We start from the raw sequence: 12,090 nt of genomic DNA, 5'->3' as shown, positions 1-12,090 counted from the left end.
TTCTAGAGTCCAATGGGGGGGGGGGCTTCCCCCAATGTACTGGCTAAAACCTGTCACTTTCAGAGAACGGGGAGGGGGTTTGGGGGACTCATCCCCCAATGTACTGGCTAAATATGTCAGAAGGACGGGGGTTTGGGGGAGCTCCCCCATGTCAAACAGTTGTGTGAGTTCACTAGAGCTTGCTCTTAACATATTATCGTCTGCTAGCGCTGCGGTAACCACAGTGGACAGTGACTTGCTGACACTGTCCGAATACCAACAGTACACTGAGCATGCATCTGGATGATGCCTTGTGTGTCACACCAGGCACTGGTTTGACGTCACGTCTGATGGATTTTATGAAACTGTGGAATGAGACCTCAGGTTCCAAGCCACGGCCCATTCAGATTTAATCTAAGAGGTTTACCAGCCAATAAAAGTATCATGCACTTCCGGTTAAAAGTCCCGACCCGAGTTTTCCTTTATTTTCGACTCCCAAAAGATACATTTCAAATGAGAACAATTGATAGTCATCTCGGTAGTTGACTGTTGAATGAAAGGAGAATGCGTTTGGGTATTTAGAATATAGTTATGATGAGACTGATCGGTAGTTGACTTTGAATGAAACTGAAAGGAGATCGCGTTTGGGTACTATTAATTTAGAATATGATGAGACTGATGATTAATTGGTAATAACATTCTATTTTGATTGATGTAGGTCTAGGTGTAGACAGATCCACACAAATACTTCCAAAAAAGGGGCGAGGTGCCTATTGCGAAAATGATTGGTTGACGAAACAATGGCCTTGGCTGGCCTTGTGTTGTGACGTCAAAATATTATTTTTTTTTACACCGAGGGGTTTTCCTGTTTATCTTCATGGCTTAGGCCTAAAGGGGGACTATAGCCTGGAGGAGAGGGGCTAATGTGGCCATCTTCAACTCAAGTGACTAGTATAGTAAGATCCCTTGGTCATGTCAGACTTAACACTAAATGTATCCCTCGTACAAGCGTGAATCATTTCGACCTATTGTGAGATTTGAGACACCCCTATTTGCGGCTTTGTGTAATGTTATCTTGCCTGCCTAGCTGCTGCCTATATTGTCCCTTTAAGCTTAAATGCGTTTGGGCTTGAATAAGTATTATTCAACTTCGATGATCCTCTTGTTTTACACTGTAGGATATCTACGAAGGTGACCCTTATCATGTTATACTCCGTCTGTATTGAAGTACTGTACTTTAAAGCATTGTGCATTGTCCTTTCAGGTTGACCATCAAGTCTTTCGTGCTAGAACTTCGTTGGTGATCTGAATCTGTGATCATCGTAAAGAAGATCACGTGGAACATGGACAAAAACAAGAATACCGTGCATCACCAGATCCAAACTGACTATGATGTTGGCCTAAGTATAGAGTGTACCGAAGAGATTGATGACTGTCAGCCTGTTCAAGTTAAATGTGAGCCTGTCAATAATGAAGAAGTGGATTCATCTGATCAGGTCATGGATGATAAACATGTAGGGTGTCGTATCAAAACAGAACCATGTGATGATGCAGAAAATGAAGAGGCTGGATATACTGCGAAAAGAAATCTTGGTCACGTAGACTCAAATCTCGCTGCTGAGGGGGGTATGGAACAGTGTGTTTCTGTTAAGACTGAACCTTATGATCAGATAGAACCTTGTGATGATCTTGTTATATTTGAACCAAGTAGGTCTGATAACATGGTGTCAACATTTCAATATGAAAAATCTTCCACCAACTATCCAGATCAAATGCAAACTGACCCAGATTGTAGCATTCCATTTGAAGTGGATGAATATGAATGTACAGAATTACAAGATTTGGGATCAAAACAAGTTTGTATCAAAACCGAAAACTTGGTTGAAAACAATAAAAGTGTCAAAAAGGAACTAAATTCTAGTAGCAGTGGTAGCACTGCCTTCTCTGACGGTCCGACAAATATGTATGTATTCCCTCAAGCTACTGCAACTTCTGACTCCAAGCATGTAAAACAGAGGTTGTCGGGGCTGGCTAGCTTAGATGGTACGGGTGATGAGGAGAGCGTAGGGTCTCCGTCTTATTGCCAACCAAACTTTTCTGCTGCACCTCGGCCAGGACAGCTTCCGATTCATGTTGTTGATTCGTTACACCGTGATAAGATGAAAATGGAGGAGGAGACTGGAGTTACTTGTACATGTATACCCAATTTACATATGCAGGTAATCATTTTTAAAATGTTATTAGTAATGACTAAATGAGTCTTTTATATTGTCCAATTCTGTGAACCTTCTCTCCAGTACTGCAGTAGCATTAATTCGTTTGAATAAGTGCTTTTTAGCAGCCTTTCAAAATGTCATTGTTTTGTTTTAAATTGAGCATGTTGTTGTGAAGTTTGGATATATTGGCACCTATACCAAACCACCTAATGGTGCCAACGCATGTTACATGTATCATATTATTCATGCATTCATTCTGTCCTCAATTTCAGCCAACAGCAACCCAGCATGAGCCCGAAACTGAAGCTTTAGATCTCAGCCAGACTGCTGGTCAGTCCACTGGTGGTGAGTACACAATGTCCTGTCTCGAACACAAGAATGAAGGAAATAATGTATAAGACAGAATATACACTGGAGATTCGGTGGATTTTGTGTAAGAATGGCTCCCAACAGGACCGCAACAACATGAGGGGTTTAACCTGACGCAAATTGTCTTCAAAGTATATTTAAGATATATGCCGTGTATGTTGTATTCCTACTCGGTATCTGACCTGTGAAGTAAAATGTATCGTACAACCATTGGAAACTCTTTCATCAAGTATGAATCAGGCTTCACAAAATATTGAGCATGTTGTCGTTTCAGAACAGGTCCTTCGTACGGATTGCCGCGAATGGATTCGCTGCAGGTGGTGCTATCTGGTTTTTTTTCAAAAGTTAACCTTAACTTGCCAGGCGACGGCACGGTTTGTCAATGCCTATGCTTCTACTTAAATGTTATGAAGTCACATCTGGACACACATGTAATGGAGTGTTTAATCACTTCGTTCTCTCGTTGCAGAACCTTCCCCAGTGTGTGTCATCATCAGAAACGCTCAGGGCTCCAAAAGCAAGCAAGCAACAACGATCTGCAAATCTTCAGTTTTGTTTTATTCACAGGCAGATCCATTCAATTGGGACGAGTCTTCAAATTCTCAAAGTTCAGAAAATGTTATGTCTCCATTGCTTCTGCAAGGTGGTGCAGAGTTTGACATTGCAAAACAACATGGCAAACACCTCGAATCTCATTCGTGCAAATTTTGCGACGTACAATTTGCAAACTTTGGATTCCTTCAAGATCATGAATCTGTCTGTGTAAAGAGAAAACAACACAAATGCAGTTATTGTCGAAAAGAGTTTGCGCTGAAAAAATATGTTATTCGACATGAACGCATTCACACAGGAGAAAAGCCATTCGGATGTGCGCATTGTGAGATGAGGTTTACTCAGAAACCAAGTCTAATAGTACACCTGCGTACTCACACCGGAGAAAGACCATTCAAGTGCGAATATTGTGAGATGTGTTTCACCGACAAGAAGAATCTCAAGCGCCATGAACGTATTCACACTGGTGAAAAACCATTCGGTTGCAGCCTTTGTGAGAGGCGATTTACCCAGAAGCAGCACCTTTTAGTCCACGAGCGTACTCACACTGGTGAAAAACCTTTCAGTTGTGAACTTTGTGAAAAGACATTTTCAGTTCGAGGTAACCTTTTGCTTCATCAGCGTGTTCACACTGGTGAAAAACCATTTCGTTGCGGCTTTTGTGACGAGAGTTTCACTGTGAAGAGTCGTTGTACAGAACATGAGCGTATTCACACGGGTGAGACACCATTTGAATGTACGCATTGTGGCAAGGCTTTCATTGGTAGACGTAATCTTACACAGCACGAACGTTCTCACACTGGGGAAAAGCCATTCGCTTGTGATTATTGTGATATGTCATTTCCAAACAAGAGTCGCCTTTCCCTGCATGAAAGTATTCATACAGGTGATAGACGATTCAAATGTCCACATTGTGAGAGAACCTTTAACACAAAGGGTCGTTGTGCAGAACATGAGCGTGGTCACACTGGTGAGAAGCCATTTCAATGCAACCATTGTGAAAAGGCCTTTGGTAGTAAACGCCATCTTACACAACATCAACTCATTCACATTCACACCGAGGAGAGACCATTCAAATGTGGACACTGCGAGAGGGGGTTTACTTATAAGAGCGTCCTTGTGCAACATGAGCGTATTCACACTGGAGAAAAGCCTTTTAGGTGTGGACATTGTGAGAAAGGGTTTACAAGTAACGCAAAGCTCGAACGACACGAACGTATTCACACTGGAGAGAAACCATTCCCGTGTACTCAGTGTGAGATGAGGTTTACTGAGAAGGGTCAACTCACGCGACACTGGCGTATTCACACTGGAGAAAAACAATGCAAATGTTCGCAGTGCGGGAAAGGGTTCGCCAGTAAAGCAAAGCTTGACCAACACGAACGAGTTCACGATTGCTTATATGTTGATGAATTGCCCATGTCGCTTTCAGATTATACAGTTAATAAGGCCAAAAAAAGTTAATGATATGTTTCTGGTATCATGGTCAACTGAAAATGGATGCGGTCATGCGGGGTTTTTTTCTGTGATAATTTTGATTATTTTAGTTAGCTATAAATTTGGCGATATCCAATCTACTATTACACAGAGGTAAAATGGAAGGAACAAATGCATTTAGCAAATGCAGGCGCATGTCGCTCTGAGCTTGGCAGGTTGAGATGGACGGTTTGTTCATTTCTCTCTTGTCTGCCTTTTGTGAGTAAGAGCATATCAATTTCTTCCATTATTTCCTGGTGTCATTTAGGCTCATCTTCTGTGTGACATGCACCTGGTTTTGCTGTGACTGGTCACATATGTGTTAACATGATTCTTACTTCGTACACAGCAAATAAACTTCGTGTTTTTTTACAATTTAGACCAGTTTTACTTATTTAAAAAAAATCCTACCAAGACACCATCATTCTGTCACTGTATTCACTAGGAAACCGATGGTCACAGGAGAGAAATCCTACAATAGGAAGGCTGTTGGCTGCAGCTATGTTTTCATAAGATGTGCCAGAAGAAGTTAAGAAAACATCTCTGACAGATGTTTCTCCAATCCACAACAGTATGTAGAAACTAAGAGGTTGTCCCATCACAGCCATGACAACAGGCTCAGCTTGAACAAATGATTATTGTCCTGTCACAACCTGAACCATGAAAATGGGTTTTGCTTAAAACTAACTGTGGTTCTGTCGCAACCTGGAGCATAAAAATGGGCTTTGCTTAAAACTAACTCTGGTTCTATCACAACCGGAAGCATGAAAATGGGCTTTGCTTAAAACTAACTGTGGTTATCCTATCACTACCATGAGAACATTCCTGTCACAACCATAAAAACACGCTTGGGTTGAACGGAGGTTTGCCTGTGACAACTATGAAAATGGGCTTGGCTTGAACTAACAGGTTTTTCAATCAAAATAAATAAAGAGATCCTGTCGCGACACATATCTTTGTTTAGACTAACTGAACGTAGTAAAAATAACTAAATTACTTGAGTCGGTTATGTTATGCAACTTTATGCATTGTTAACCAGATGCCCAGCTCGCATAAACAACTACCTTAGGGGACTCGAAACTGCTAAGATTTATCAATGGAAGCTTAATCCTTCCTCAGGTTTTAACTGGGCCGTTCAAAACTCCCCATTTTCATAAGCGTTGAGTGATATGTTTCCTTTAAAACGGGGTTGGCTTGAACTAACCAAAGTTGTCCTGTCTCAACCAGTCCTGGCTTGAACTGACTATTATTCATCGTCCTGTTATAACCAAGAAAACGGGCTTGTCCTGAACTAACTGAGGTAGTCACAACTTTACTATTAAAAGTGGCTTTGTTTAAAATTAACTGTGGTTATCCTATCACAACCATGAAAAATAGTCTTGCATTGCACTAACTGAGGTTGTCCGGTCACAACCATGACAAGATCAAAGGCTCGGCTTGGAATTAACTGAGGTTGTCCTGTCACAATCATAACAATAGTCTTGCATTGCACTAACTGAGGTTGTCCGGTCACAACCATGACAAGATCAAAGGCTTGACTTGGAACTAACTGAGACTGTCCTGTCACAACCATGAAAACGGGCTTGGCTTGAACGAACTGAGGTTGTCCAGTCACAACCATGACAACATGCTTGGCTTGGAACTAACTGAGACTGTCCTGTCACAACCATGAAAACGGGCTTGGTTTGAACTAACTGAGGTTGTCCTATCACAAACATAACAATAGTCTTGTACTGCACTACTTCAAGCATCTTGACCCTCGAGCCTTGGATCTACTCCGCCGACCCGGATTCCGTTACACAGGGAGGTAACTGACCGATGAACTCCGGATTGAACTTGAACGGAGTACTTGAACTTGATTGAACTGAGGATATCCTATCACAACCATGATAATAGGCTAGTGATGAACCGAGGTTGTCCTATCACAACTCTGACAGCAGACTTGGCTTGAATTAGCTGAGGATGTCCTATCACAGTCATAACAATAGGCTTGTATTCAACTAACTGAGGTTGTCCACTCACAACCATGAAAAACTGGCTTGGCCTAAGGACTAACTGATATTGTCCAATCACAACCGTGACAACAGCACTGACTCGAACTAACTCGCATTGTCCTGTCAGAACCATGCATGACAGCACTCTAGAAGCTTTAACTAACTCACGGTGTCCTGTCACGACCATGACAACAGGCTTCAACTATCTCTCGTTGTTCGCCCATTATAACAGTCTGGCCTTGAATCAACTGTATGGTGTATTATCCTGTCACAAACATGGCTTTGTTTGAACTATTGAGGTTGTCCTTTCTCGGACATGACAATCTCAGCACGAACTAACTGAGGTTGTCATGTGACAACGAAAATGTTTGGCTTCAACTAGGTTAGATTATCCTGTCACAAATACCGTTAGTCACTCGGCTTGGTCATGATAAACCTTTGCTCTCCATCTATTTCAAATCCCTGTCCAAGTAAGCCCCGTCTTTCTCACGTTCAGCTTGCCCTTTTTGCCTTGTGATCAAGGAAAGGATATATATTCAAAGGCCCAACATGGAGACAAGACATCGTCACAACTTACCTGTCTTGCACCACTAGACATACAATCCGCATGACTATACAGGATGTGTCGAAAAATGATATATAGGCCTCGTAAACTGAAGGCCTCAAGTAGAGACATCGTCACAAACAATTTTTCTCGCACCAGTTGGCCATACCTTTGCGATAGTATTCGGTAAAGAGTATGGAAAGCGCAAAGGGCCTGACGTGAAAACATTGTCACAATCTCTTTCACACTAGTTGGACACACTGCTGGAATATTGAGATTGTCTCCTGGAGAAATCCATAAAGCCCTATAGGCTTTAACCAAGAAGAACAAGACAATGAAGACATTGTCACAACCTAACTTCGATTACTTGGACAAACTATAACATACTATAACATTAAATATGTATAATCGTCCTCCTATAGCACAAGATCTTGTTCCAAACGCTGCGACCTAGAACAAGATCGCTGTACGGTCACCGTGTCCTGGAACAAGATTTTCTTGTTCCGTGACGCCAGTCTTTTCTTGGGTTTTTGTCAGCTTGGCGACCTGGAACAACCGACATGGAGACGTTGTCACAACCAGGAGGATGTATCGGAATAGAACTGCAAAGTCATGCCGCAAAAACACCGTCTCAACCGAGTTCTTTCACATCGCTGTCAGACACATTAGTGTAAACTGCAATAGGCTTTCTTATACAGGATGTATCAGAAACCGATCTATAGAGCCTTTTAAACCAAGGGCCCGACACTGATCGTCACAACCGAAATCTCTCGAACCAGTTGGACATACAGTTTTGCCTTGCTATACAGGATGTCTCAGAAAAGGATCTATGAGGCCTTCTGGACCAAAGGCCCGGCATGCGCATGGAGACTTCTTCACAACCTATTTTTTTCGTCCCCGTTAGACTTAATAATTCCTTACTCTACAGAATGGGAAAATAATCTATATCAGGCCCTCTAAAGCAAGTAGTTCTAGTAGATATTGGGTACAACCCTGTCTCTGAGCATTTCTTCGTATTGTCTATGTTTTCTTTATGAAACAGACACATTTTGAATGGTCAGATAGGACAAGAGCTGTCTCAAGTGTTTTGATTGTGACACACTACTTGGGAGGTACCTGGGTGCTACTTCGTATTGTCCTTCTTCTCTTTATGAGATCTGACCCTTGTTCGTGCTACCTGAGGGGTACTTTTTATATTCTGTTCTTCTCTCACAAGACTGCCTCACAGCATCTGTACTTTTTTCACTCAAGAACGTGCCTCCGACATTCATTCTCGTGTGATGAGTCCAATACATACCCGAGATAGGGTACTGGTGGGGTACGACCATATCTCTGAGCACTACTTCCTATTAACCTTATTCTCTTTATGAGATCAGACACATTTGGAATGATCAGATGGGGCAATTCTAACTTCATAGCTGGTGTCCTTGCCGGGATCGGATATTGCAGATAGGTAAGATAGGGCATAGCTGTCTCAGGTGTTCTTATTGCTACTTGGTATTGTCCTCGTTCCGTATCTGAAACTTGTGAATTTGTCAGAATGAGCAATAGCTGTACCTCTTAATAATTGGTATCGTCCTTGTTTTCATTTTGAAAATTGTCGAATTGTCAGATAGGACATATAACCAGTCTCAAATGTATGTGTTGTATAGCACTACTTGGGAGGTACCTAGGTGTGACCTTGTATTGTCCCGACACTTTTGAAATAGTCAGATTGAGGAATAACTGTCTCCAGGCTTCTGGTTGTGAAACACTGCTGATGAGATTTCCTGCATTGTCCTTGTTCATCACTTCATGAGATCCGACACTTGTATGGAATGGTCAGATAGGACAATAGCGGTCTCAGAGGCTGTGAAGCACTTCGTCTTAGCTACCGAGCTACTTTAAGTAGACCTTGTTTTCTGTATGTGATCAGACATATAAGAAATGGTCAGACAGAGCAAAAAGCTGCCTCCAGTTTTCTCCCTTAGGCATGTTAGGAAAATGTGTTTCATTTGCACCATGGTAAATCCACAATTCCCCATGGTAAACTGACAGCATTTCACCATGATGAATGGGGACGGTGAACTATTTCAGCATGGTGAGCATGGTAAATTCTACATTCACCATGGTGATCATGGTAAACTTCAACTTCACCATGGTGAATCTGAGATCTTTTTCGCCAGGGCTGTCGTTCTGTGAAAGACTACTTTAAAACTACTCCTTATTGTTCTTTATTGCTTGACCAGATCTGACCAATTTGGAATGGTCAGATAGAGCAAAAGCTGTCTCCTGTGTTCTGGCTGTGAAGCACTTGCAGGGAGCTATCGGAGTGTTAGCAGGCCATATCCTCTTCATGAGATCTGACACTTGTGAAATGGTCAGAAGGAGGGATAGCTGTGTCAAGTGTTTTGGTAGTAAAGCACTACCTGCGTGCAATCTAGATGTATAATCTCAATACAAAAATGAGAAGAGAATATTAACAACAAAAACCTTTATCATAATATAATTTATTTCTTCATCTTAAAATTAAACAGTTCAATATTTTTAGTGCATGCACTTTTTAAGGCACTTTTGACATAACATGTGATCAAGAATTTATAAAGATGATACCAATTCTTGATATGACATTCAACATGTACATGTACAAGCAGGGAATACATTTGACACATATGTAGGGGTAAATCATACAAACAAGTAGGGAGCAATAAAAGAAAGCTACATGTAGAAGCTAAAAAGGTTTGAACCCTGCAGTTCAACGAGTATTGGAAATGTTATTTCTTGACTCAGAAAATACACATTTTAACCTTGATTGAAAGCACTATGTCAACAGTTAGACCCCAAAACATTTGAGAGTAACTGTGCTTTGGTGAAGTATTCGCTGGGCCTTTTGGCCTATTTGGCCATAGGATTATGTTACTTTGTAAAAATATTGTCTGTCACTACCATGGGGAAAAGTACCGGGTATGGTGTCTAATTAGGCAAATATTTGTATTATTCAGGCCCACATGAGAAATATTTTTTTTCTCAATGATGGGAAGGGCCACAGTCCTGTATGATTCTTTACTCAAAAGATACATTCAAAGTCCTTTAGAATTTCTTTGGGAGAGTTTTAAGCCTAAGTTGTGAATATTTCCCCACCCTGATGAAACCCTACCCAAGGTGTGTCCCATCTTCCCCCATCCCCGTTTTTGTAAATTGCTGACTAACTTTTCCATTTTCTTTCCAAAGAAATGCCGCGAAAGTACACAAGGAAGGCTGATAGAGGTAGCTGGAGCGAGGAAGATATGAGATCAGCCACTGATCTGGTCCATGCAGGGATATCAGTGAGAGAAGCCGCAATGATATTTGGGGTGCCAAAATCCACTCTTGACCTTCATAGCTGTGCAACGCTGTAAAGAAGCAGTCAGGGACCAAAAATCTTGGCAAGGATACGGTATTCGTTTACAATTTTAAGCTTTACCCCCCCCCCCCCCCCGATTGTCAGTAAGTACATACTTCTATCTCGTTTCTCAAGTAAATTTCCATGCATCAGATTGGTCAGTTGTCGTCACATAACCTGACCATGAGACATCGTGTGATGTCACATGGCATAGAAATGGGTCATTGGCCCAAATTGCCTAGAGCAGCCATTGATGTCAGCAAGACGGTTCTATTCTTTTGCCCATTCCTGTTGAACATGTTTCTCGTGAAACTGTCTTTTCTCTTTGTAATTCAGGAGCTGTTCGTTCTTCAAAAGAGCAGGAGAAGGTGCGGTCAAAGGATATCAACAAAGTCACTGGGAAATGGTTAAACGGATCGAGTGTCTGTTATGGTGGACAAAACAGACGTTGCGAGAGACTGGCTGGGTTGCAGCAGAATGCGAACAGTGCAGAGAACAAGGACCATGAGGAAAACCTTCAATTCATAAGGATTATTGGCACTCATCCTGCAATGTGTTGCAAAAACAAAATATCCTATAGGTCCACAAACCTATAGGTCCTAGGACCTATAGAGGCTTCAACTTTCTTATCAAGCAGTGGTCTGCCATTAATAATGTTGTAGTTGCGCATGATGTCTGAAGGGCAGTGATTATTGTCAGCTGTATCCGATTTTGATTTAAGAAATTGATAGCAAACTGGAAGTGTTGGTTGTCCCACCAAAACTGCGAGGTTGGAGCTAAATTGTACAGGTTTTGACCTACATTTTAGCTCTTGAGGCAGGTGTGTTTTGCCCTCCCTCCCAGACACAAAGGCATTTGCCCTTGAAACACCACTTTTACAGGCCAACCCCCCTTATGGCCATTTTTAACCCCTTTTTAACGCCCACCCCAGCCCTCCGTCCCCTCAGTCGGGACAATACACTATACATGTACATATATTACAAATCATAACAAATTAAAAATATGAGAAAAAAGGGTGTCCCTGCAAGTCCACAAACGCACCATGAAATGGACAATGCTAGTGATGGTGGTTCAGGGACTATGAACCTAGTGTTCATTCTGGTTCTGGCATGTCAGATAGGGCTTCAGACAGTGATCATGACAGTAGATCAGATTCTGATAGTGATACAGACTCTCCAGCCCCTGTCCAGGGCCAGGGCTTTGGTGTTGGTGGCAGGAGTAGAGCACAAGCAAGGGGCCGTGGTCGTGGTGGCGTCCGTGATGTGCCTGCTGTTGGTCAAGGATGGGTGGATCAATACGAAGAAATGGCGGAATGCCGCGACCGTTCCACCCAACATGAATAGATACGGCGAAGGATCCGGCAGAGTGGAACTGACCAACAAGGTAACACAATTTTGTCAGGAATTTGCGAAAAACTTTCAGTCTTAAGTCAAGACTTAGGATCCCCATAATGATTACTGTTTCAGCATTTCCGCAACTTTTCTGATCACAACCTGCTATCTTATGCTAGTACATTATGTCCCAAACCATCCCAGCACCTTAACGATATTGACGACAGTGTTCACCGAATACGGTGTGACCAGTGCAGCCCTCCTGGAT

At 42.1% G+C, this 12,090-nt stretch overlaps 1 protein-coding gene across 4 annotated transcripts; it reads left to right on the top strand.

The window, feature by feature from the left end:
• Nucleotides 1-438: 438 nt before the first annotated feature.
• Nucleotides 439-4,949, top strand: LOC135499560 (zinc finger protein 271-like). Of its 4 annotated transcripts, none has more exons than XM_064790411.1 (4): nt 439-517; nt 1,244-2,198; nt 2,468-2,540; nt 3,034-4,949. In XM_064790411.1, exons 2-4 carry the CDS (start codon nt 1,323-1,325, stop codon nt 4,578-4,580), a joined length of 2,496 nt encoding a protein of 831 aa, XP_064646481.1. In that variant the 5' UTR covers nt 439-517; nt 1,244-1,322; the 3' UTR covers nt 4,581-4,949. The 4 variants fall into 4 exon arrangements, with proteins under 4 accessions (XP_064646481.1, XP_064646480.1, XP_064646483.1 ...); XM_064790410.1 differs by having other exon boundaries at nt 445-553; XM_064790413.1 differs by lacking the exon at nt 439-517 and adding an exon at nt 599-668.
• The last annotated feature ends 7,141 nt before the right edge of the window (nt 4,950-12,090 follow it).

This window comes from Lineus longissimus, chromosome 15 (genome assembly GCF_910592395.1).
Source record: "Lineus longissimus chromosome 15, tnLinLong1.2, whole genome shotgun sequence".
Classification (NCBI taxonomy): Eukaryota; Metazoa; Nemertea; class Pilidiophora; order Heteronemertea; family Lineidae; genus Lineus; species Lineus longissimus.
The sequence above is the reverse complement of the archived record's forward strand: the minus strand, read 5'-3'. Positions and strand labels throughout refer to the sequence as shown.

Bases quoted from the DNA above. Each gene is read 5' to 3' on its own strand.
- LOC135499560 (XM_064790411.1), top strand. From the start codon at position 1,323: ATGGACAAAAACAAGAATACCGTGCATCACCAGATCCAAACTGACTAT. The intron at 2,199-2,467 runs GTAATCATTTTT...CCTCAATTTCAG, and splicing joins TACCCAATTTACATATGCAG to CCAACAGCAACCCAGCATGA. The intron at 2,541-3,033 runs GTGAGTACACAA...CTCTCGTTGCAG, and splicing joins TGCTGGTCAGTCCACTGGTG to AACCTTCCCCAGTGTGTGTC.